This window comes from Oncorhynchus tshawytscha, linkage group LG01 (genome assembly GCF_018296145.1).
Source record: "Oncorhynchus tshawytscha isolate Ot180627B linkage group LG01, Otsh_v2.0, whole genome shotgun sequence".
NCBI lineage: Eukaryota > Metazoa > Chordata > Actinopteri > Salmoniformes > Salmonidae > Oncorhynchus > Oncorhynchus tshawytscha.
This window is the reverse complement of record NC_056429.1, coordinates 56,188,025-56,212,700: the sequence shown is the minus strand read 5'-3', so window position 1 is coordinate 56,212,700 and position 24,676 is coordinate 56,188,025. Positions and strand designations below refer to the sequence as shown.

Genomic DNA, 24,676 nt, shown 5'->3' with positions numbered 1-24,676 from the left:
GGGACAGCAGATTGAAAATAACCGTAAGGCTATTGTGTTTACTCTGATTACACAGCCTAGTATTTGACTACTGTAACTCTTCGAACCAGACGTGGTGGAATAAGTAATGTGACAGTGTATTTATATGTTCTGTATGCCAGACAACGGTGATGCGTGCACTTAAAACAGATGGAAGGAAAGAATGATGGATTGTGATATTTTTACTGTCATTATAAAACACAACTGTTTTTCTCTCTCTCGCCCTGTCTCTTCTCCTCCCTTTCTGTCTCTCCTCATCCAGCTGGTCAGAATCCAGACCACATGCTCCATGGCACCGGGCACAAGCACGAGTCCAGGAAGCCTGGAGACGGGCCCACGGTGGCCCCAGAGGACGCCGCCCGCTTTCTGAGCTGCTACTGCTCGGGCCACTGTCCAGAGGACCACAAAAATAACACCTGCGAGTGAGTGACCAACCACCTCGTTGTACACTTTGTACTTTCCCAAAGGCCAAATCCTTAAAGACATGCTCTGTAACTTTGGCAACTACTAAGTATACTTTTTAAAACCTCCCGCTAGTGACGCACCGATGATTATATTTTTGGCTGATACCGATATCCAATATTTTCCTTGACAAAAAACCTGATGCCAATAACCGATATTCAAAATTTTAGCGGCCTTTTAAGCATTCTAGGACAGTTAAATAGTTATCACACACACACATGGACGCAGTGGTGTAAGGCACTGCATCTCAGTGCAAGAGGCGTCACTACAGTCCCTGGTTCGAATCCAGGCTGTATCACATCTGGCTGTGATTGGGAGTCCCATAGGGCGGCGCACAATTGGCCCAGCGTCGTCCCTGTTTGGCCGGGGTAGGCCGTCATTGTAAATAATAATTTGTTCTTAACTGACTTGCCTAGTTAAATAAAGGTTACACGCACACCACACTGACCAAAAAGTTGTTTTGTTGGCATTTACGTATGTCTCCATTACCAGTAAAACATCATCAAAACCGTTTTCTTTCACTTGCTGTGCTGTTTCATTGTTCGTTTGTTCAGTCATTTCATTCTCAACCAGGATTTCTATGGAACGCCGTTTGGGTCTTTGCGTGTCAAAAAACACTATTCGGAAGGTTGGAATGTTATATAAAATCAACAAAAGACACTAATTTGTTAATTTAACAAATCTGTTGAAATCACACTGGATGTATTATACTTTAGAATTGCATTGGGGCATACTTATTTCACTGTACAGCCTTACCCCATGTCATTGATCCACAATCCATAGGTATCAGTCTTCTCAGTGACACCCAGTGAACATTAGCGTCGTAGCTCTTATTGCGGGACTCTGAAACAACTGTGAATTGAGACACATTTATTGTCAACCTATGTGTATTGAACACCATTCCAGAGGAAAATGAATACTGTGTGGATGTTTTGGAGTCTGATAACTCTGAGGACGTTGGGAAAAAACATATTGGGTATTGAGTAGACTGTTACCCCATTTCATTGATCCCCAATCTTTAGGTAAAGCTATACAGTGGAATATGAATGTCAATACACACAATAAGCTGACACAGTCCCGTGATAAGAGCTACAATGCTAATATTTGCGTAAACTCTTCACAGTTGTGTTCTGTGGGTGTCACTGAGTAGACTGATACCCAATTCCATTGCTTCACATTCCAACCTTGTTTAACATCTAGTCTAAATATGGCATGATTCGACCAATTGTAACCTTGTTTTCAGGCTGGTTGTGTTGGTGCTGGGTAGGTACCAAGCTAAAGCGAGCTAGCTACCCCAAATTTGCAGTCGAACACATAATGCTTTATTATCAACGTGGTATTGTAAACATATCGTTTGTGGCTGGTGTTTGCAGACTTTTTTTGTACAGCATTGACAGTGCTACTGATAGTAGTGCTGGCGCTTGGCTTGCACATGCAAATTCAGAACACACAACATTCTATAATAGAACTGTGTTATTTGACGTGTCAAATTAAAAGCTTATACACTTTGAAAGCTTGACGCTTTAAGCGTCAAATAGTGTTATTTGATGTTTTATCTTTTTTGACACGCAAAGACCCAATTGGCGTTCCATAGTATGTTGTGAAGCTAATAGCAGTGACGCTGTTACTGTGCAACATCTGAACAATAGCTCACTTGGTAATGTTAGTGTGTACCAGTGCTCGACCAGTCGCGAAAGCCAACATCACCCACGACAGAGAACGGTTGATTGTCAAGGGCAATGGATTCCAAATTCCCGGCGTTAATGGATATCACCTTTGAGTTGTCTCGCTGAAATGTTCTTATTCTTTCAAATGACTGCTGGACTTGTTGAATGCTCAATCGACACAGTAGACATTGTGGGCTAGGTTAGGAATGCTGTGTTGCACGTGTAGCGCAACATTTTACGTGGCGTCATTACGTCATGTACCTATGTTATATAGGTATGCACGTCAACTTTGACATCGGTTTTTCACATCGGCTTTAAACTAGACATCGGGCCGAATCCGATGTTTGCATTTTTAACTAATATCGTCAGATTCCGATATGTTCACCGACATATCGTGCATCCCTACCTCCCTCTTTGGGCTGGATGTGTCAACGTGTCGTTCATACATGCAAAATGTATGAGCAGAATTACGGTCTTACCTCAATCACTAGTTTGATAGCGACTGTTTTTCTGGGAGCTGTGCTGCGCCAATTTTCCTACATTTCCCCCACATGGGCCAGCCCCTAATAATTTTAGTTCAACAAATGAGCTTCAGCCCCTCGCCATATGAGTGACAGCTAGCACGATGCACATGATACACCCACAGCAGAGCAAGAGACAGAGGAATGTGACGTGGCGTACATATCTGCAAATATGTGACGTAGTACGCAATGTTCGGGGACCGCTTTTGCTTCGTGAGAGCAACTTTCTGAGCTTTTTGCTGAAAGTATTCCAAATTACCAGAATCTTTCATTTAGATGTTTGTTCCAACTCTGACTTTTGGGTCTGTGATGAATGGCAGGTTTGGTCAAAACGCTAACCTATGTGTGTTTTGGAACTGTAGTCATTGAATGTGTATATTGTAGGACGAATGGCCAGTGTTTTGCCATCATCGAGGAGGACGAGAATGGAGAAGCTATTCTGACCTCTGGCTGCATGAAGTATGAAGGCTCACATTTTCAATGCAAGGTAAGCATGTTGTCTGTATGGAGGGAGCAGGACAAGACAAGGACACACGGATGTCAATTATGTCATGTTACATGAATGTCATTATTGAATGCATATGTACACTCAGTAGCAAGTTTAGTACCGGGTTGGACACTGCATCCATAACAGCCTGAATTCTTCGGGGCATAGCGTCCAATCACTGCTCAATTGGTATCAAGGGACTGAACATGTGCCAGGAGAATATTCTCCACACCACCACCATCAGCCTGTACCGTTGACACCAGGCAGGATGGGTCCATGGACTCATGCTGCTTATGCCAAATCCTGACTCTACCATCAGTATGAAGTAACAGGAACCGGGATTCGTCAGACCAGGCAATGTTTTTCCACTAGGCAAATTGTCCAGGGTTGGTGATTGCGTTCCCACTGGAGCAGTTTCTTCTCATTTTTAACTGATAGGAGTGGAACCCGGTGTGGTTGTCTACTGCATTTTTCTGTTTGTGGCATGCCTGTTAGCTTGCACGATTCTTGCCAATCTACTTCAACCTCTCTCGTCAACGAGCTGTTTTCGCGCACAGGACTGCCACTGACTGGATGTTTATTTCAAAAAAATTGTCGCACCATTCTTGGTCAAACCTAGACACTGTTGTGCGTGAAAAGCCCAGGATGGTGGCCATTCCTGGGATACTGAGATCCGGCGCGCCTGGCACCGCCAATCATACCACGCTCTAACATTCAATCAAGCAGTAACAGAATCCCTTGACGTCTTTGCTTTATATAGCAAGCCACTGCCACTTGACTCACTGTCTGTAGGAGAGACGTTAACTCATAAACTGGCCACGGAGTCTATAGCTAATATTCATATTTTGTTCTTGTTTAGTCATTCTAAATAACCCTTGATATGCCAACAAACCATTGTTTCAGGATTCACCCAGGGCTCAGACAAGGCGAACGATCGAATGCTGCGATACAGACTTCTGTAATCGGGACCTGCAGCCCACATTACCTCCCCCAATGGACACTGGTGAGGCTCCGGGCCAACTGTTACTCTACTGTTGTTTACCTCTGTATATGGGCTCCACTATGGTATTCTTATACTAGTTTTTCTGGGTCGGAAATTGTATTTGGGAACACAAATTGTTTTGTTTTGCAGGTACCTACTTTGGCAGTGCCCATTGGCTGGCTTTCCTTATATCAATGACTGTGTGCTGCTGCACTCTCATCTGCATCACGGTAGTCTGTTACTACAGGTAGGACTGGCTATTACAGTGGACTAGTTAACAGAAAGAGAGCGATCCCAAATGTACTGTCTCTAATATACAGTGACTTGAGTCGTGGTGGTAGAATACAAGGGAACTGTTGGGGCCATTTAAGCATTTCTTTGAGATTAGTCGGTTTCACCCCTTTTCTAATAATGATTTACTTGTTGCCTCACAGCACTTCTTGTTCATTTTGTAACTTTAGCATTGTGTACTGATCTGTGTGTGTTCCTGCCAGGTACAAGTGGCAGATGGAGAGGCAGCGGTACCACCGGGACCTGGAGCAGGACGAGGCCTTCATCCCTGTGGGAGAGTCTCTCAAAGACCTCATTAACCAGTCCCAGTCCTCTAGCAGTGGCTCTGGGCTCCCCCTGCTGGTAAGATCCCCCACACCACACAGGGAGGGGCATTGGAGCATGTGGCCTGGATGGAAAGCCTTTGGCTATGGAATGTGACTTTTCTGCTTTCCAGGAAAGTGTAACAGCTGTTTTTGTGTTTGTCTTTGGTCATAACTAGATTTATAGTAGGTTCAGTAAAATTGAAAATTATAACACTGCCGTACAAAGCATTAGCACACATCTATGCTTGAAACAGCGAATATCACGTTAAGAAAATAACAAATGGTCAAAGTTGTAGGTATGATCTGTGGCACACTTGATGCTCAATGCCTCTCCCTGGTATGTCGAGTAGGTGCAGCGTACCATTGCCAAGCAGATCCAGATGGTACGCCAGATCGGCAAGGGGCGCTACGGCGAGGTGTGGCTGGGCCGCTGGCGGGGAGAGAAGGTGGCCGTCAAGGTGTTCTTCACCCGGGAGGAGGCCAGCTGGTTCAGAGAGACTGAGATTTACCAAACTGTCCTCATGAGGCACGAGAACATACTGGGTAAGCTTTGTTCCTACCACTCGCTTGTAGTAAAGAAGACTGCAGTCTCTGCCTCTAAAATCTAAAATGGTCTGAATCTAAGTTTTTAATGTAGTCTTGATTGACTTGGAGTGCTTTTAGGCCTACATTTGCCCTAATACATGAGGTCAACAGTCATGTTTCAGGGCAAGGCCTACATCTCAATATAGCACTAAACACCCCTCAACTCTCTTCTCACCCCTCTCAGGGTTCATAGCAGCAGACATCAAGGGTACCGGGGCCTTCACGCAGCTCCTCCTCATCACAGACTACCATGAGAACGGCTCCCTGTACGACTACCTGAAGTTCACCACGCTGGACACCCAGAGTCTGCTGCGACTGGCCTACTCCGCTGCCTGTGCCCTGTGCCACCTCCACACGGAGATCTACGGCACCCAGGGCAAGCCGGCCATCGCCCACCGAGACCTCAAGAGCAAGAACATCCTGATGAAGAAAAATGGAACCTGCTGCATCGCTGACCTGGGTCTGGCTGTCAAGTTCAACAGGTAGAATGAATGTTTTACTCAAGGTTGTGTTCATTAGGCACTGAACGTAGGAAAACTGACGAGCAGGGAGGGAGTACATGAACTTGTCCAATAAGCAACAATCATTTTGTGATGCAAAACGTTTTGCTATGGTGTGTGCTAATGAATGCACCCATGTTTTCACTTATGGCCGCTCTTCTAAACAGTGCTGAAGTTTTGTTTCTGGAGCAACTGACCATTTCCCTGTGAATTCCTGTTCTTTTCTTGTCAGTGATACCAACGAGGTGGACGTTCCTCTGAGTACGCGGGTGGGGACCCGGAGGTACATGGCCCCTGAGGTGTTGGGCGAGACCCTGAACAAGAACCACTTCCAGGCCTACATCATGGCTGATATATACAGCTACAGCCTCATCATCTGGGAGATGGCCCGCCGCTGTGTAACGGGAGGTATGGGGACATAGACACGTGCGCGCATGCTCACACAGACATAGACGTGTATACACACAGATATAGATGCGTATACGCACACACTCCTTATAGTCACGAATCTACAGGCATTTGATACTGATATTCCAGACCAGTCACCAGGACCTGAAACAAACTTCTTTTTTAACCAGCCAAAAATCTACCAGCCACTCAGATTCTTTACCAGCCTAAATATATTTTCTGCCAAAATAACAAAACCAAGAACAACAACATGTATTACTAGTCAGAAGGTGGGTGTTAAATTGCTAAATATTATTTCATTTTTGTTCCCTTAGGCTTTTAACCAACATTTTTACAAATGAGAATATTGTTCAACTGCCCCTTTAAGGCAGGAGGTTACCGTGGCAATGATGGCACATAGCCCCTGGAGTTGTCAGTGACCGTGTGCCTGTCAGATAGAATCTGACTAGAACGCGATGTGTCTTCGCTGAAGCGAACTCAAAAATTCAAAACAACCTAGCATGTGAACAAAACAATGTAAAAAGCCAAGAAACACAAGGACAAAGTCTCACATAGGTAGACTTTCGAATAAATTAGACCAACTATTATGCCTGTGCACAGCGCATCTAAAAATGTAATCTTCAGCTCTTCAATCACAGTGCGCGCTGCTTCCCAGCCAGGCAGTGTTGATGTGTGTCCTGCGGCATATGCTACAGGATTCGTAGTTCTTTGCGTGATGATTAGCTACTAGCTATGCAACAAAAAGACAGAAACACTTAGAGAAAAGCTTCTGAAGCATTTATTTAGCTATAAATGAGCGCAGAGTTCTATTTTTATTCTCAAATGTGAGTGAAATGCTGTGGAGCCCCGACCACCCGCCAACATGGCTTGTGAAAACAAACCTATTACACGCCAATGCCAAAAATCTGTTTTTTTTAGGCCCTGCCAATCACTACAGAAAAAGAAACCCAGATAGGCTTAAGATTTCAACTGGTTATGGAAAGCGCTACACTGACGGTATGGTTGAACCCGGTGTTCTTTTGCGCTTTGCTTACGTGTCACTATCTCCCTCTCTCAGGCATAGTGGAGGACCACCAGCTGCCCTACTATGAGATGGTGCCGGCAGAGCCGTCCTTTGAGGACATGCTGGAGGTGGTTTGTGTGAAAGGGCTGCGGCCCACCGTGTCCAACAGGTGGAACGGTGACGAGGTGAGTCCTGAATTATCAGGGCAAATATGGTTTTGTCTGTAACGAGACCCTTGAGAAAGAACCTGAAGATCAATGCATAAACACATGTAAATGAGTAAAGAAGGCAAAGGTTGTCTTTTATCCAGTTGTAACCCATATGAAAGCATTTGCATTTAGTACTTAAAAAAAAAAAACTATAATAAGTACAAATCTGCCAAGGCAATACTGTGTATTTAGAGGTTATTTAAATTAGACCAAACTCCTAAAGCGGGGTGTGTGTGTGTGTGTTTTCTCCAGTGTCTGAGAGCCATGCTGAAGCTGATGTCTGAGTGCTGGGCCCACAACCCCGCCTCGCGCCTCACCATCTTACGAGTCAAGAAGACCTTGGCCAAAATGGTAGAATCGCAGGACATCAAGATTTGATCCTTTTCCCCCCTACATACTCAACACAGCCTGACCTAGAGACAGAACTCCCCAGTGTGTCCTAATGCTGAATGTGTCACCTCTGTTGAGTTGGCAGGGGAGGAGGAACAGGGTATGGGAGAAAAAGGACCCTGTTGTCACTGGGCCTTGGGCATTGAGCCTTAGCCTCCATGAGTCTCTATCACCACAACGGACAGATGCTGCTGCCAGAGGCTCTTTCCCTTATTCCCTCCCTGGCCAGAGGAGTTTGTGGTTATCGTGCTGCATTGAATGCTTTCTGTGAAAGTCAAAACATGACATTGTGTGTGGAGGGGGATGGCATTTTCCTGCTCACATGTTGATGGGCAGAAAGGAATATGATGGAGGAACCTTAGAGCCTCACTTCAAACCAAGACACTGCCCTCGCAAGCGTCACCACCTGCCAATTATGTTCGATTTTTGCCTGTAAGCGTTTTATGCCAACATTTTTTCTCTTCAGGACAGTCTTCTCCTGCCATATTAAAATGTATCTCGACTCATAAGTAGAGTAATTACGAAATAAGGTACTATAATTATGTGAATTTAATATGTAAATATATTGTATCGATAGATGCCGTGCCTCAAAAAAAAAAATACATGCTGCAATGGTATTCACGTCCAGTGGGCTTCAAACGGGACCTGCTTCAAGAGCTATGAGCAATCCAGTCAACCAAGGACGTTGTAAGAGGGGATACCTGACTTGCCTTAAATCAACTTGTCACTGTGCTTCCTACAACAAACCTCAACTCAGTAACTTGTCAAAAAAGACGTCTGGTTAAAAAGAAACATATTTAACGCAAAATTGTATTCAAATGATATTTGTGAATAGGGAGTTTGTGTCCCATCATGTCTCTATGCTTACCTCTTCTTCATATGTGTTATATTCTGTATGTCTTCTGGGAGGAAAGTTCAGAACACAAAAATGGCATATTTTGGCCCTCATGAAGCCTATGCAAAAGTGTGCAGCTTAGAGAGCACACATCAATTAGGCCTTTCTAAAAATGATTAATCTGACATTTCTGCTGTCCCCACATCCCACTGATTCTTGCCCACAATCATAGATCTAAGATGAATTCCCCCCTTCTCTTGCTTTTCATTCTATTTTGAGTTACAGATAATATATATATATATATAAGTGGCCAACATTCATATTGCCAAACATCATGTGAGCTCAGCCGTTGAACTGTACCATTGTGCAGTAATGGTTTGTCTTCCGGGGTCCTACATGTCAGGTTTGTCATAGGGCTCACAAGTCAACATTAGTTCAGAAAATATGCAATATTTTACTAACTTAATGTACAATTATATAGCTTACTCAATGCTATGGTAAATGGCATATTTACTTGTGCTAAAAACATTTAGTTAGCCAGAGCTGTAATGCTATTGACGTTTGTTGATCCATCAAGCTTCCTCGGGGTTGTGTGCAAGCCCATTTATGACCATTTAGCACAAGAGGAACTGCATTTCTACATTTAGAACTTCATACAGGTATGAAATGAAAACATACATAAATAATATCCTTGGCTGAACCACTTGTCCTCAACTCTAGACGCAGATCGTGCCCTTTAACCCTCTTGCATAGGATCCAAGTCTTGGCCAGTGTATTCTTAACTTTTTCTTCCAAGTCCCTGCTCCTATTGTGTCTGCCTCTTTATCTATCCAATGTTTGCTTTTGCTTCCCTTGTGTCCATACAAATTCTGAAAAAATATCTTGCAGTGCTTGTGGGTTTTGCGCACATGTTTAAGTGTGCATGTCCGCTGAAATCACATGCAACCTAGCGTGTCAGGACAGTTTCTTTGTGAATTAAGCTAACAGTACATAATGGTAGATATTTAAGAAATATTTCACCTGAGCAGTAACTAGTGTTTTCCTCTTTGTAATATGCAAGAAAACCATATAGAATAATCTCTATGTACATCTTTAATGTGTTTTTATACAGCATCTGGTTAAAAGGTGCCTTTTGATTTTACCAAGGAAAGAAAACTATTCTGTTTCTGTACACAGCCTGTCCAATGTATCAATTTGAAAGTAAATAACCTTATTTTAGTACACAACTTTGTGGTCTGGTCTTGGGTTATTGTTTCATTTCCTTCCAATTAACTGTTGGTTTGACTGTGGAGACCGAGCCTAAAACCAGAAAAGGTGTCTAGCATTGCCATCTGCTGGAGGAGAAAGGTACGGCATATTGATGTACTGTAATAAGAGTTTAAAACTCGTCAGTATGGAGCCGGTGTCATGTAGAAAAGGGTCTGTTTCTCTACCTGAGGCCTTATACATGTACAGTACCATGAAAAGGTATTTGCCCTTTTCGATACTGAATTATATCAGATCTTAAACCATAATATAATAGATAAAGGGAACATGCGTTTACAAATAACAAAATATACTTATTTAATTTAATTAAAGTTATGCAAAACCCAATTCCCCTGTGTGAGAAAAAGTAATTGCCCCCTTACACTGAGTAACTGGTTGTGACACCTTTAGCGGCAATGACTGCAACCAAACGCTTCCTGTCGTTGCTGATCAGTCTCACGTTGCTGTGGAGGAATTTTGGCCCACTTTTGCATTCAGAACTGCTTTTATTTCAGCGGAATTTGTGAGTTTTCAAGCATGAACTGCTCGTTTCAAGTCCTGCCACAACATCTTATTTGGGATTAGGTCTGGACCCATGTCATCCAAAAAGTTGACTCAAGTTTGCCAAAAGGCATCTGGAAGCTCCTAGATGATCATCAAGACTCTTAGAAGAATGTTCTATGGACAGATGATTCAAAAGTGTAACTTCTTTTGGACGACATGGGTCCCATTATGTCTGCCAAAAACCAAACACTGCATTCTACAGTAAGAACCTTATACCAACGGTCATGCATGGTGGTGGTAGCGTGATGGTTTGGGGATACTTTTCTGCTTCAGGACCTGGACGACTTGCCTTAAAGCAGAATTCATGGTTCCTTCTATTGTGTCAGAATTCTACAGGAGAATGTCAAGCCATCTGTCTGTGAGCTGAAGTTGAAGTGCAGCAAAACAATGATCCAAAACACAATTAAAGTCTACATGAATGTCTAAAAAGCAACACATTTGAAGTTTTGGAATGGCCTAGTCAAAGTCCAGACCTAATCCCATTTGAGATGTTGCGGCAGGACTTGCAACAAGCAGTTCATGCTTGAAAACCCACAAATGTCGGCGAGTTACAGTAGTTCTGAATGCAAAATGGGCCAAAATTCCTCCACAGCGACGTGAGACTGATCAGCAACGACAGGAAGCGTTTGGTTGCAGTCATTGCAGCTAAAGGTGTCACAACCAGTTACTCAGTGTAAGGGGGCAATTACTTTTTCACACAGGGGCAATTGGGTGTTGAATAACTTTGTTTATTAAAATATGTATAATTTAGTTCCCTCGGGTTCCCTTTATCTAATATTAGGTTTTGGTTGAAGATCTGATAACATTCAGTATCTAAAATATCTACAGTAGAGAATTAGAAAGGGAGAAAATCCTTTTTCACGGCTCTGTATTAGAAATGTTGAAGACATAAAGCACAGAAAGCCCTGTATTCTGCCCTACCAAGCAAAAAGGCAGGAACTGCTCATAGCACGGAACTGAGATTTTTAAAAATTTTATTTACCTTGGTTTCACAGTAACTTTATACAGTTACTGCTAACATGACCCCCATTTTCTCCAAAACACAACTAGAGGCAGGATACTTGTCCACGTGATTAAGCATGTATTTTCTGTAGCAAAAATGACCAACTCGTTTCAGACCAAATGAGCAGTTACTGCCTTGTTGCTTGATAGGCCAGCATTGTGGTTGCATGGAAGGGAGTGTGATATCTTAAAGAAGCCCACCTTTATATTCTGAAAGTCAAGAGTTTCCAATAAATATTGTTTTTTGGTCTAGAATGCTCAAATGTTCCTGTTTCCCTTACAACTACCTAGTATAACTCTAAATGGTATACTATATGCCAAAGTTTTATACTACTCCCCCCCCCCAAATATCAATGTAAGAGATTGAAACGCAGGTGGCATAGTAGCTGTCAGTCTAGTGATTGATTGCTCTCAGGCCAACATCTCTCCTCTGACTATACAGAGCAGCCCCGGCGTCCTCAGGTGGTCTGATAGAGCAGAAGCCCAGCGAAGGCGTTGTCTTTGGGGTCATCAGTCACCAGAGTCCCCTCATACAGTTCAACCCGGAGCTCCTCTCCCTGCTGCAGCTGTAAGAGACACACACGGGTGACGGGGCCAAACAATGCCATCTTGTCCTGATGCAGAGTGGCAGCCAGCTCCCTGTTCTCTCTCCTCAGCCCAGACAGCGAGGGGCCAGGTTCAAAGTTCAGCGTCAGCGTGAAGAGGTAGATTCCTGCCAAAGGAGCTTGGAATATCCCAGTGTGAGTTGAGTACCTCTGGCCCAGGTTTAGCGATGTGTCCTCAAACACCAGGAGGCTGCTGTCACTTGGTCTGCTGCGCTGTATGCTTCTGGCCAGAAACATAAGGGGACTGTCCCCCAGCTTAGATAGCACTGAAAGAGAACATACAGGGAATTATCAGCTGTTATCTGCTAACTTCATGGGCGGTATCAAAAATCGGGGAAAAAAAAATATTGGTCGCATACACATATTTTGCAGATGTTATTGCGGGTGTAGAAAAATGCGTTTAACCCATAGACACTCGCTATACTTCTGCTTAGACCACTTAAGCCTGAACTAAAACATTTGTGGTTCACCAGGGGGCAGTCTTGGGTTGATTCTCTGTCATGCTAAGCGACTCCCTGTTTTAACCCATTGCGAGCACTGACTTGAGGGTGTTTCACATGTATAGATCAGAGTTTAAAGTGAACTTCCAGTCTTCGTGGATGTTAGAAAGAAGTGTAGCCCAGCTTGATTGAGAGGTAGATAATGACAGTGTTTTTGTCTTTCATAGATTGAGGCCTACCTGATGTATCCCTCCTGCTGCGAAGGTTTTCTCTCTCTCCAATGTGGTCTTTGATTCCCTCTTTGTTGTTATTGCGCTTCCTCTGTCTCTTCCCCTCCTTCCTCTTCATCAGGGCCCACAGCTGGTCCAAGTCTAGGGTGCTTTCTGAGTCGGCCAATCCCTCTGAGTTACTGAAGACGTTCTTGAAGAGACTCAAATGATTCTCTAAACCCCTCCTCAGCCAGGCCACCTCTGCCTGCAGTTTGGTGCCATCTTCGGTGTTGTTGCAGCTGGCAGTACAAGGCCTGTACTCCAGCCTGTGGACCTTCTCCCCCAGCTCCTTCACTGCTTTCTCAAGGCTCCACAGGTCACTGTCAGAATAGTCTTGCCGGTCCTCAGAGGCTGCTGAGACCACGAGGTGGTCACTCCTCTGGTCTCCACTCCTCCTCTTCAGGCCGCGGGAGGCCAAGTCTACCAGCACAGAGGGCTCGTCTGAGGCCGGGAACTCTTCTGCCCGGGCGGCCTCCAGCAGGGAGGTGAGACTGAGGTTCTGGCCCCTGATCTGTTCCTGCATGTGGCGAAGCCTCTCCTGCAGTGCAGGGATGGAGTGGGCCTCCTGGTTGCTTTGGGGCCAGTCCATAAACCCCATCACCTCCTCTCCCAGGAGCATCTCCAGCACGTCGGTGTGGCGGATGGCATCGTTCAAAAGAGAAAAGAAGGAGCTGGAGAGGTGACTCATCTCACCCGCCAACCAATCGTCGCTCTCCCGCAGACTGAGCATGTCCCTCTGGATGCCCAGAAAGGAGGCCAGCAGCTGGGTCACATTGTGGTGGAGAGTCCTGCTCTTCTCTTGCTCAAAGGCCAGGGAGGCCTTGACGTGATCCAACCCCTGGTAGATGTCCTCCACAGAGGGACTCCAACGCTCCGACCCAGCATCGGTACTCCCATCCAGGGCCAGACGGTTGTCGTTGGCCAGCTCTGTGACGTTGGTCAGTCCCTGCTCCAAGCGGGAGATGGTGGCGGTGAATGCCTTGCAGTCACAGTCTCTGGCAGAGCTGACGTTCTTGTAGAACTGTGTGTACAGGTAGTCCATGTCAGTCTCCATCTCCTGCAGCTGCTCCCAGCGGAGGGTTAGGTTGCTGGCCAGCTCATTGACGCGGTTCAGCACGGCTACTTTAGCCGCCTCCACCTCCAGGCCCGTCTCCATGAACTGAATCTGGCTGTTCCTCCACGTTTGGGCAATGTTCTCCTCGAGGCCTCGGAAGCCCCTCTTCAGAGCCAATGACAACGTCCTGGACATCTCCAAGTCTTCAACCAGGGCATTCACCCTCCCTGTGTTGTTGACCACCTTGCTGTCCAGATGAGCGATAGACTCCCACACTGCCGAGTCCTCTGGAGGGTGCTGGGCCTGGTTGGGTTCTCTCCTGTCCCCTGGGCTGGTCAGGTCCCTCTGGAGCTCTTCACTCAGATGCTCCTGCTCGAGCTTCATGTCTGACAGGGTGGCATTCAGGGACTCGAGATTAACCTACCCGGGAAACATATGAAAGGCATGAAGAACATTCTCACTTAATGCCCATAAAAAGTCTAAAGTTGTATGATACTAACACCGAAGTGAGAAACTAAGTCTCAAAGTTAAGAATTATTACATAGTTTCATCACCACGTCATGAGGGATTCACTGACCTGTAACATCTTGTCGTTGTGTTTGATCTTGGCGTCGATGTCTGTCTTGAAGTTGGTGATGTTATAGTGCAGCATGGCATGCTGGGAGTGTAGCCGATCCGCCATCTCAGCTCTCTGTCTCTCCAGTTCCTTCCTCACCTCCTTGATGTCCTGGAAACTCTGCTCCAGCTTAGCGTCAAAGGCCTCGGGACCCTCTCCGCCACCTGCACCCCGCAGGGCCTCCTCCTCTACCTCCCACTGAGCACTCCGGAGCTGGGCCACATCCTGGGACAGACCCCCGACCTCCGAGGTCAGACGCTCCAAGGTGCGGTTGAAGCCATCCAACATGGGCTGGAGCTGGGACATCAGCAGGGCCATCATGTGGGGCAGAGGGAGGGGAGACAGGGAGTCTGCATAGGGCAGTAGAGCGACAGCCTCCACCTCACCTATGATTGGATCTGAGAGACAAACCAGGAAGTCAGTGCATAATATTTACTCACGTCAATCGGTAGAAGGATTCAGAACAAGACTCATTTTCAGTTTTAGACATATCGACTTTACATTTGTAAATCATAACAGGGCACAAGGCTGAGATGACGCCACAACTGTACACCAACCAATGTGTATAGGAGCATAGCAAGGCTCCTTTTCAAAACCTGTTAGAATGTATTCTCTTGTAAAAGCTATTCATTCATATCAGTTGTGCCATTAGTTCTCAGGAACAGTTATGAGAGGCTTTAGTTCCAAGAAATCTACAATATAATTTATTTTTTTGCTGATGTAGCCAAAGTAAAATGCCAAGTTGCCAAATATAGCTATGCTCTGTGTTATTCCTATTTCCTGACCAATATTTTGGAATTTAATTTCCCCAATGTATTGTTCTTCCTGACTGGACCTCTTTGTTTACAAGAAAGCAGAGTGATTTAATGTTGGATGGGTTTGTTTCGTGGCAGTGTTAGTGCACCCCAGAGACGGCCCTAATGGAAGCAGTTCCTTTTAGAGTTATAAGATACAGGCTGCAGGGATTCTCACATTCCTCCTAGAAATTGTGTGGGGGTGTGTGCGTTTTTGGTTTTACTATCCTTGACCAGAAGTCCTCTCAAGAATAGTAAACGAAAATTCAGACACGTGGGAACATTTTGCCAGTCCTCACATGGAAAAAGGGCTATTTTAGGCTTAGAGGTTAGGTTTACAATTAAGTTGAGGAAAAATAGGATTTTGAATAGGAATAAATGGTTTGGTCCCCACAACGATAGTAAAACAAGCATGTGTGCGTGCATACTCGTCTGTGAGTGAATATGCGACATTGAATTCCCCCACCCACATATACAGTGCCTTCGGAAAGTATTCAGACCCCCAGTTGACAGTGCATGTCAGAGCAAAAACCCATCCAGGAGATCAAAGGAATTGTCCATAGAGCTCCGATTGGATTGTGTCGAGGCACAGATCTGGGGAAGGGTATCAAAAAATGTCTGCAGCATCAGTGGCCTCCATCATTCTTAAATGGAAGAAGTTTGGAACCACTAAGACTCATCCTAGGGCTGGCCGCCTGGTCAAACTGAACAATCAGGGGAGAAGGGAGTTGGTCAGCGCGGTTTCAGCTTCTTAAATAGTACCCGCAAAACACCAGTCTCAACGTGAACAGTGAAGAGGCCCCCCTCCCTGGATCCATCCCGGAGTCGCCTCTTCACTGTTGACGTTGAGACTGGTGTTTTGCGGGTACTATTTAATGAAGCTGCCAGTTGAGGACTTGTGAGGCGTATGTTTCTTAAACTAGACACTAATGTACTTGTCCTCTTGCTCAGTTGTGCACCAGGGCCTCCCACTCCTCTTTCTATTCTGGTTAGAGCCCGTTTGCCCTGTTCTGTGATGGGAGTAGTACAGCACTCTGTACGAGATCTTCAGTTTCTTGGCAATTTCTCGCATGGAATAGCCTTCATTTCTCAGAACAAGAATAGACTGATGAGTCTCAGAAGAAAATTCTTTGCTTCTGGCTATTTTGAGCCTGTAATCGAACCCACAAATACTGATGCTCCAGATTCTCAACTAGCCTAAAGAAGGACAGTTTTACTGCTGCTTCAATCAGCACAACAATTTATCAGCATTTGTGGGTTCGATTACAGGCTCAAAATGGCCAGAAACAAAGAACGTTCTTCTGAAACTCGTCAGTCTATTCTTGTTCTGAGAAATGAAGGCTATTGTGCTAACATAATTGCAAAAGGATTTTCTAATGATCAATTAACCTTTTAAAATTATAAACTTGGATTAGCTAACACAACGTGCCATTGGATGTTGATAATGGGCCTCTGTACGCCTATGTTGATATTCCATAAGAAAATCTGCCATTTCCAGCTACAATGGTCATTTACAACATCAACAATGTCTACACTGTATTTCTGATCAATTTGATGTTATTTTAATGGACAGAAAAATGTACTTTTCTTTCAAAAACAAGGACATTTCTAAGTAAACCCCAAACTTTTGTAGTGTATGTGTGTATAGTAGGATGTATGTGTATAGTAGTGTGTATATATATAGTAGTGTGTATATATATAGTAGTGTGTGTATATATAGTAGTGTGTGTGTGTATATATGTGTGTATGTATGTATGTGTATAGGTGTATGTATGTATGTGTATATATGTGTGTATACACACACACACTATTTGGGGGGGGGGATTTTGATTTATCAGGGAATGCTGCAGCACTCTCAGCACCCCTACTTCCCACAGCTATGGGTCATCGGCACATGGACAATCATTTTCTCCAGGTTATTGTATAATTTGTGATTCCCCTTTTTTATATGCCTAGATTAGATGGTTGCAGGCATTTTTAGGATTAACATTTGCTTCCCCAAACTTGAAACTCATGTGCTGTTTATGGAAGAGGGGGCGAAAGAGACCTGACTCAAACTTAAATGTCCACCGTACAGCAGAGCTCATATCAAACTCCAAACCCCCACAACTGAATAGATAATAGCATATCATGAGGGCACTGCTTACAAAACAGAGCTGAGAGCTTTCCATGTAGAATGGGGCCCAAATAGGCTGTAAATATCTCAGGTTTTATGATAATTTATATCAACAATGCAATGAAAAATCTTTTTTTTAATCCTTGCAGTTTTACAATTTCACTGCCAGGGGGTGCTGCTGCCCCTCCAGCACCCATACTTCCTGTGGCTATGTCACCATGTGTGGCTAGAATACGAGACCTCACACTATGGTGTATTAGGCCCCTTAAGTCACCATCCTATTGTGGATTACATCATCTGGACACAATGAATGGGGGGGGCATTTTTTCCAGAAGGAAGAGGATTTCCTGAGAAGGAAGCTAATGAAGGGGGTGGGATGACACTAAGCAGGCGTTCGTGGAATTGCCCCCCACCCCTCCCGGTCAAGCCTCCCCCCGGTCAACTGGATTATTTACTGCACTAGTCAATTCTCTCAGGGGATGTGGATGAGACAGGCAATTGACCAGACAGTAGGGCATAAATAAGAGCTGGGAGTGTAAACATGCCAAACAGGGGGCTTAGAGACATGATTTTGCTACTGTCTGAAAGTTCTGTTGATTTTCAAAGTTGTTTTCTATTGACATTGAATGGCTCGTTCCTTGCAGGTTTGTTATTGCCTACGAGATAGTGAGTGAACATGTTTTTGCATGTCCCAAAGAGGTTGATAGATGGTGTTAGGGGTGTTGCCAATGATGACCGTGCCTCCTTTTCATGGCCCTGATTTTGGCAGTGGTGAAAAGATTCGACCTCCTAAAGCACAGTCACCATCCTGGTCTTGGAGGTCCTAACATAACTTATTTTCATCAGGCTTCCTAACTTTTCCCTAACTTTTGCCTAGTGTGATTATCATGATTTTAGTACAGTCATGGTGATTCTAGGGTCCCAATTTACCTCCATTATCGAAATCCTGCAGGCGGTGGTAGGGGTGCGGGTGGTGGGGGTGGTCATCGCCATGGTGAGGGTATGAGGGGGGCTCTTGGGAATCTGTGTGTGTGTCGTTGTTGTCAGCCTCTGAGGGATGGCTTTCGTACAGAGGATTCTCAGACACCTGGAAGTTATTCTGCTCCCACTCAGGCTGGTGGGTGAGTCTAGACTGAGCGCCTAGACAGATAACAGACAGATGGATAGAATTTTAGGAGGGGGGATTTCAACCATGGCTTTTATCAAGGTAAATATGTTTAACCACATTTTATCCTTGTTTCTCCAGTGGCACATTGTTGTATCTATTGATGTGAACTGGACTCTCCCCCGACCCTGAGAAACATAGCCTTAGGTTTGCTCTCTGGCCACCACTTCTCACCCCACTTCAGCCAACCCTGTGGGTGTGCTTGATTAGTGTGTGTAATACAATAGCTATTTGACTCCAGTGGTGGTAAAGAATTCAATATGTGAGCCCTCAACGGTTTAGGAAGCCCTCTCAAAAAGGGACGCGGAGGGACTGAGAGCGGACCAGCCGACAACGAGGGACTTTGCGTCTTTGTTACCTAAAACTGGCCCAAAAGTGCAGAGGATTCTTTTTAGGTCCCTAGTGTCTCAGGCTGCTGACTGTTTTCAGTCTTTCTTTCTCTCATGCCTGCAAATGTGTTTGTACTGGTGACTCTGTGTGTTTGGGCTCATAGCTACACATGAGAGACATAGTTGAAGGGCTTAGGGCAGGCTGGGATGGGGTCGATACCCCCTTTTAAGGCCTTGCTTGATGTCCTGAGAACGGTTCACAAACCCTTTCCTCCCTCCCCCGGGAAGTGACGAACATCCCACACAGCCTGCTATAGCATTTACCCAAACACTTGCTCTCCTGGGCCACTGGCATTTCCTCAGTTTATTCAGTTTGAGTCAGAGAGGGCGTCACGGGGCATTTGATTAAGGGCAGCTTACCCAGTCACTCCCCCCTCAGATGAGCAGACCTCTACCTGTGTGGTGAGGCTCGGTGTCTCCTGGATGTGGTTGTCCTGCCATTGTGGGGTCTGCAGAGTCAGATATATGGCCATCAGCTACTGGGGAAGGGAGATAGAGGAAGAGAGCAGGAGCACAGAGGGAGGATGTTACTTTTATTGGTTCCACAGTTTTCGTAAACACGTTAATTCTCCAGCCAGTTCCTCTCGCAGAGTTAAGGGCCATTTCACACACAGGAAATCTACTTGAGATAACAAGAGCCAAACTCTGCAAGTGATAAAGGAGACAATTTAGAGCAGGGCTGTGGAGGCATATTGCACTGTAAGGTTACTTTTTATACCATGTGTGCATCAGTTGTGTGTAGCTCTGTATCAGTACCCGTTTCCTCGCAGTTCTCCCCTCCATGTCCCGTGCAGCACCTCCACAACAAGGCGGTGAAGATCTTCGGGTTTAATCTGTACACTGGCCGGGTAGAGAGCTTGTACCTAAACACACAAACCAAAAAACATTGGATTTACACCTGATTACAACTCCTATTTGCCATAACTTTAATATGAGTACTGGAGAGAAGCTTAAGTGATTCCACTACCCAACAATGGTAAAGCTCCCTTACTTAAGCTCTAATATCCGACCAATCAACTTGCTGCCAGTTCTCAGTAAACTTATCAAACTAATTTTGTTTAACCCCTAATGAGACATGAGTCCCACTAAATGCAACAAAGTTTAATTTTTTTGAGGGGGGGAATTCTAAACAATGCAAATTTAATCATTCTCCTATTTGTTTAAAATTCAATTTGTACTGCTACAGTGGTACATTTTTAAAATAAAAGCTTATTCCATATTAAACGTACACCCCCACCTCTGTGTCATGGTTTTAAAATATATATATTCCATATGGCTGCACAGTTATTAGGCTGCACTTGTCATCCCAGGAAAGTCCCATATCTCAGCCCCTTTTCAGGTGTCCCAAGTTTTATTTCTACAAGAAAGGTCATTTTGTCAGCAAGAAACATCAGTTAATTCAGCCTACAAGAGTGTAGACCCAATGACAGTCAGTGAAAAAGTCATTACACTTTTTGGTGCTTTGTAACAGATCTCTTTCTCCATTCATCAAATGGCACCAGCGCACGGTTTGGATGCTGGATATTTTTTGTTGGAGTGGACGGACAGGCAGGCTACTTTTTGAAGTGATTTGTTTGACAATCTGGTTGTGTTCATGCCCCCCACCCACCCACCTTAAAAAAAATGTTAAACTATTATTACTGTTACATGGGGTCTTTACTAGGGCACATAAAGTGTGCACCATAGGAGGTCCCTTGAAAATAATTGAGACACCCCTGAATGGGACGGCATAATTCACATTCTGACTGAAAGCATTGTATTTGGTACAAACTATTCCCTAACTACTAGACCTCAGCTGAATCTGGTAATGAATATTGAGCAGAGGCAAATAAACTTATTGGTGTTACCGTACACTGTAAATGATCACGGTCAAGGCATCTTGATTCTATTCTTGTGAAGATGAGGGCTTTATCTGTGATGGTGCATCTTTAACACCACGTTCGAGCAAGCAAGTCCTGCAGGCTCTGGTTCTACCACATCTACGGCCCAGTTATACGGTCAGGAGCTGCAGAGAAGCAGCTCGGGAGACCAGCTGCTGGTCCACAACAGAGCAGCACATCTTGCGCTTCACTGTAAACAGAAGGTCGATATCAACAAGATGCATGCCGGTCTCTCTTGGCTCAAAGTAGAGGAACAATGTGCTGCATCACTACTTGTTTATATGAGAAAAATGACTGTGTTAAAACCTGTTAGGGATGATGCGAATTTTCGCAGCTTTTTGTAAAAAATCGCGCAACATTTCAACGTCCTGCTACTCATGCCAGGAATATAGTATATGCATATGATAAGTATGTGTGTATAGAAAACACTCTGAAGTCTCTAAAACTGGTTAAATCGTGTCTGTGGCTATAACAGAACGTGTTTAGGAGTAAAAATCCCAGGGAAAACTGTTCACCAAAAACACAAAAAAAATATTCATCCGCCAGTCAATGTATTGTCTAAGGCGATAGAAAATAGATGAGGTTCCGATTACAATGCCTACAGCTTCCACACGATGTCACCAGTACTGGCATATCATGGCTGGTTTATCCTTGGTGAGATGACGTATAGGCACGTCCTGTCTTGGGGCGCACCGGAGGAAGTTATGAAAGTGAAAAAATGGACGATGATTTCAAGACTTGCTGCTATCGAATACAGAACGCCCCGTGATCAATTTGATCGATTATTAACGTTTATTAATGCCTAAAGTTGGTTTACAAAAGTAGTTTGAAGTGATTTGTAAAAGTTTATAGTCAACTTTTTTAATTTTAAAAAGTGACGTTGCGTCTTGTAGAGGTGAATTTTCCTGGATCAGACCGGTCTTCATAAAATGACATTTTGGGGATACAATGACGGATTTAATCGGGAAAAAGACCCAATTGTGATGTTTATGGGACATATAGGAGTGCCAACAAAGAAGCTCGTCAAAGGTAATGAATGTTTTATATTTTATTTCTGCGTTTTGTGTAGCGCCGGCTACTGCAAAATCTTTTGTTTAGGTCTTGTTCAGGTATTTCGGGGGGTGCATGCGATCAGATAATAGCTTCTCATGCTTTCGCCGAAAAGCATTTTACAAATCTGACATGTTGGCTAGAATCACAACGAGTGTAGCTTTAAATGAGTATCTTGCGTGTGTGTTTTAATGAAAGTTTGAGTTTTATCGAGTACTATAGGTGGCGCTCTGAAATTTCCGCTGATTTGGTTCCTGTGCAGGAACCACATCCGTAACAGATCCCATATTGTATAATTAAATAACATACAGCTCGGACAGACCTGCTTAACCCCACCATACATGACACCAGCGGTCTCTTCGTAGTCCCCAAATCCAAAAACTAATTTAAGGAAATGCACAGTGTTATACAGAGCCATGTTTACATGGAACTCCCTTCCATCTCGTCAAATTACTCAAGCAAACAGTAAAATGTGCTTTAAAAAAAATCAACAAATAAAACAACTCACTGCACAACGCCTCTCTCCTATCTGACCTAAATAAGGTGTATGTAGATGTAAACTGACACAAAGGTAACCCAAATAATGGAAACGCTTAAGTAAATGAGGGCTACAAAGTATATTGAAAGCAGGTGTTTCCACACAGGTGTGGTTCCTAAGTTAATTAAGCAAATATTTCTATGGCATGTCAAATGGAAACAAAGATTAATAACTGACGCGTTTTCGCTGCATGTCTTTCACCAGGGAGTACAAAGATATGATAATACAATGTCCTCTTTTGAACAGCGTTGTACAATTAGCCCTGATTTGAAGAGGACAATGCTTCTAGAGTTAAAAGGCCAACACATAGTAAGCAGTACTTTACACATTAAAAAGTAAAACGTTATCAAAATGCAAATCAAGGCTAGAAGCATCATAACCCCTAGAAAAGTTGGGCTAACCTTGAATATGACTAGGCAAAGTGGTAAGAATAGGAGATCCATTTATTTTATAGCACACCAGATCAGACATGGACCACAGCCGTCTAAACATAGCTGAGGGCAATAGAGCAATATGCCCACTAGATGACAGCAAAGGACCCATCACGACCCGACAGGAAAAGTGAGAAATCCATATCTTTATTTAAACCAGGGTATTTAGTGGCCTGTAGTTTGCAAATCCAAAAACTGTCCCTTTGGTTTAGCTGTTTAAGACGCTCCCCTTTTCTAATAGAGGTCGGAATATGATCAATATCCAATTTAATCCAATTGAACGGCACTATGCCGCCCCTGGAGCAAATTAGGGTTAAGTACCTTGCTCAAGAGCACATTGATAGAGTTTTCACCTTGTCATGTTGTCGCATCCCTCCAATAGAGATCCAGATTGTTGTAGAATCTACGCCAAGGCGCATTGTAGTTATTCTGGCTCGTGGTGGCCCATCGCCCTACTAGGATACTTTATGTTGGCGTTTCCTTTATTTTGGCAGTTACCTGTACGTACTGTATGTATGATGATGCTACTGAATCTAGGCCAAGAGTGTAGGTCTCTGTGTTTTTATAGCTTTATGTCCGTACAGGACCTTATTCTTATTTTACATGCACATACCTCTGTTCTTGTCTATTAATATTCTGTATTGTGTCATGTTTTGTGTGGACCCCAGGAAGAGTAGCTGATGCAATAGCAACAGATAACGGGGATCCTAATAAAAGAACAAAATAAAACTAGAAAAATACCATTTACTGAAGTAAATGTGGTGTGCGTGCTCGTCTTGAAATATTGATGGTTGTGAAATAATAGTAGTAATGGTACTTGCGGCAGTAGTAATGTCAGTGGTAGTAATAGGGTTTTCATATGATATGTGTTAGTTACAGTCAGAGGCTTCATGGCCACAAGGGCAAGTGCCCCCTGAGATTTTTTTATTTTTAAATCTGTCAGCGGTATTTTGCGGAGTGGGCACACTCACTGGACCAGGCAAAGAGTAAGCCCCCCTATTCTCCCTAGTAAGTGGTTCCTTCCGAGGTGCACCACACACAGCGTTTGATTTCATTTTACCTGCCGGTTATGGGCAGTACTCGCAGGAGTAGACCCAGGGCCAGGATAAAGTGACTAAGGGGCAGTTGAAACTGGCGAGGGGGCACAATTTTTGGGGGTTCTTGCGTTGGAATTGTATTGAGTTCATTGAGTGCTTTTGAAGTGACAGGTAGACTACAGATTTCACACCAATCTTTGCCGCGCTGTATCAGCACAATGGACAGCGCCCTACAGCTAGGCCGTTTTGGTAATGAGTATACGCTACCAGATAGATGGGGTAATTCACCTATTACAAACAGCCTATGTGAATGCAGCCGTACACACAGCTGTCTTACCAAAATAATGCAAACTAAATGCTGAAAGTAGTAGCCTAGTTATTCATGCTTGCAAACAAAAGTACTGAATAGCAGTTTGGCTTTGAATACTGACATAACTGTGAATGTGTACAAATGAACGTGAACAGAACAAAACAGTGGTACCAAGTACACAAAATATCAGGTCAATAAAGTCATGACACAATCTATATTTAGGCTAGTTACATTAACAGTAGACAAACGCAACAAACAAAAAAGTGAAAGAAGAGCCAAATAACCAAAACATTTCATATAGTCTTCGACAGTGAGATGCAGCCATGCACAGCTGTCTTGCCAAATAAATAGGCCTATGGAAGGTGATGTCCTTCACTATTTTCCATAGCCCTCGTTGATTAGCCATTTTTATATGTCTATTTGCACATTTCAAATATTTTGTTTAATTAAATTGTACATTTACATAAGTATTTAGACCCTTTGCTCAGTACTCTGTTGAAGCACCATT

At 44.1% G+C, this 24,676-nt stretch overlaps 2 protein-coding genes across 9 annotated transcripts in view; one reads left to right on the top strand and one right to left on the bottom strand.

The window, feature by feature from the left end:
- Window positions 1-9,889, top strand: part of LOC112253704 (bone morphogenetic protein receptor type-1A) — a 61,967-nt gene extending 52,078 nt beyond the window's left edge. For all 5 annotated transcript variants that reach the window (XM_024425694.2, XM_024425685.2, XM_024425662.2 and 2 more), the window contains 10 exons: window positions 281-440; window positions 3,053-3,155; window positions 4,059-4,158; window positions 4,288-4,384; window positions 4,632-4,770; window positions 5,084-5,276; window positions 5,503-5,800; window positions 6,051-6,226; window positions 7,284-7,414; window positions 7,691-9,889. In XM_024425694.2, the coding sequence (XP_024281462.1) occupies window positions 301-440; window positions 3,053-3,155; window positions 4,059-4,158; window positions 4,288-4,384; window positions 4,632-4,770; window positions 5,084-5,276; window positions 5,503-5,800; window positions 6,051-6,226; window positions 7,284-7,414; window positions 7,691-7,816 (1,503 nt within the window). In that variant the 5' untranslated portion in view covers window positions 281-300 and the 3' untranslated portion in view covers window positions 7,817-9,889. The remainder of the gene's footprint in view (window positions 1-280; window positions 441-3,052; window positions 3,156-4,058; window positions 4,159-4,287; window positions 4,385-4,631; window positions 4,771-5,083; window positions 5,277-5,502; window positions 5,801-6,050; window positions 6,227-7,283; window positions 7,415-7,690) is intronic.
- Window positions 9,738-24,676, bottom strand: part of LOC112260736 (multimerin-2) — a 30,914-nt gene continuing 15,975 nt past the window's right edge. The window contains exons 3-8 of one of the 4 annotated variants that reach the window (XM_042323345.1): window positions 19,679-19,785; window positions 19,318-19,398; window positions 18,299-18,508; window positions 14,420-14,856; window positions 12,759-14,262; window positions 9,738-12,345 (exon numbers count right to left, since the gene is read on the bottom strand). In XM_042323345.1, the coding sequence (XP_042179279.1) occupies window positions 11,933-12,345; window positions 12,759-14,262; window positions 14,420-14,856; window positions 18,299-18,508; window positions 19,318-19,398; window positions 19,679-19,785 (2,752 nt within the window). In that variant the 3' untranslated portion in view covers window positions 9,738-11,932. Of the gene's footprint in view, window positions 12,346-12,758; window positions 14,263-14,419; window positions 14,857-18,298; window positions 18,509-19,317; window positions 19,402-19,678; window positions 19,786-24,676 lie in introns of all 4 variants that reach the window. The other 3 variants (XM_042323343.1, XM_042323346.1, XM_042323355.1) reach the window with 3 other exon arrangements.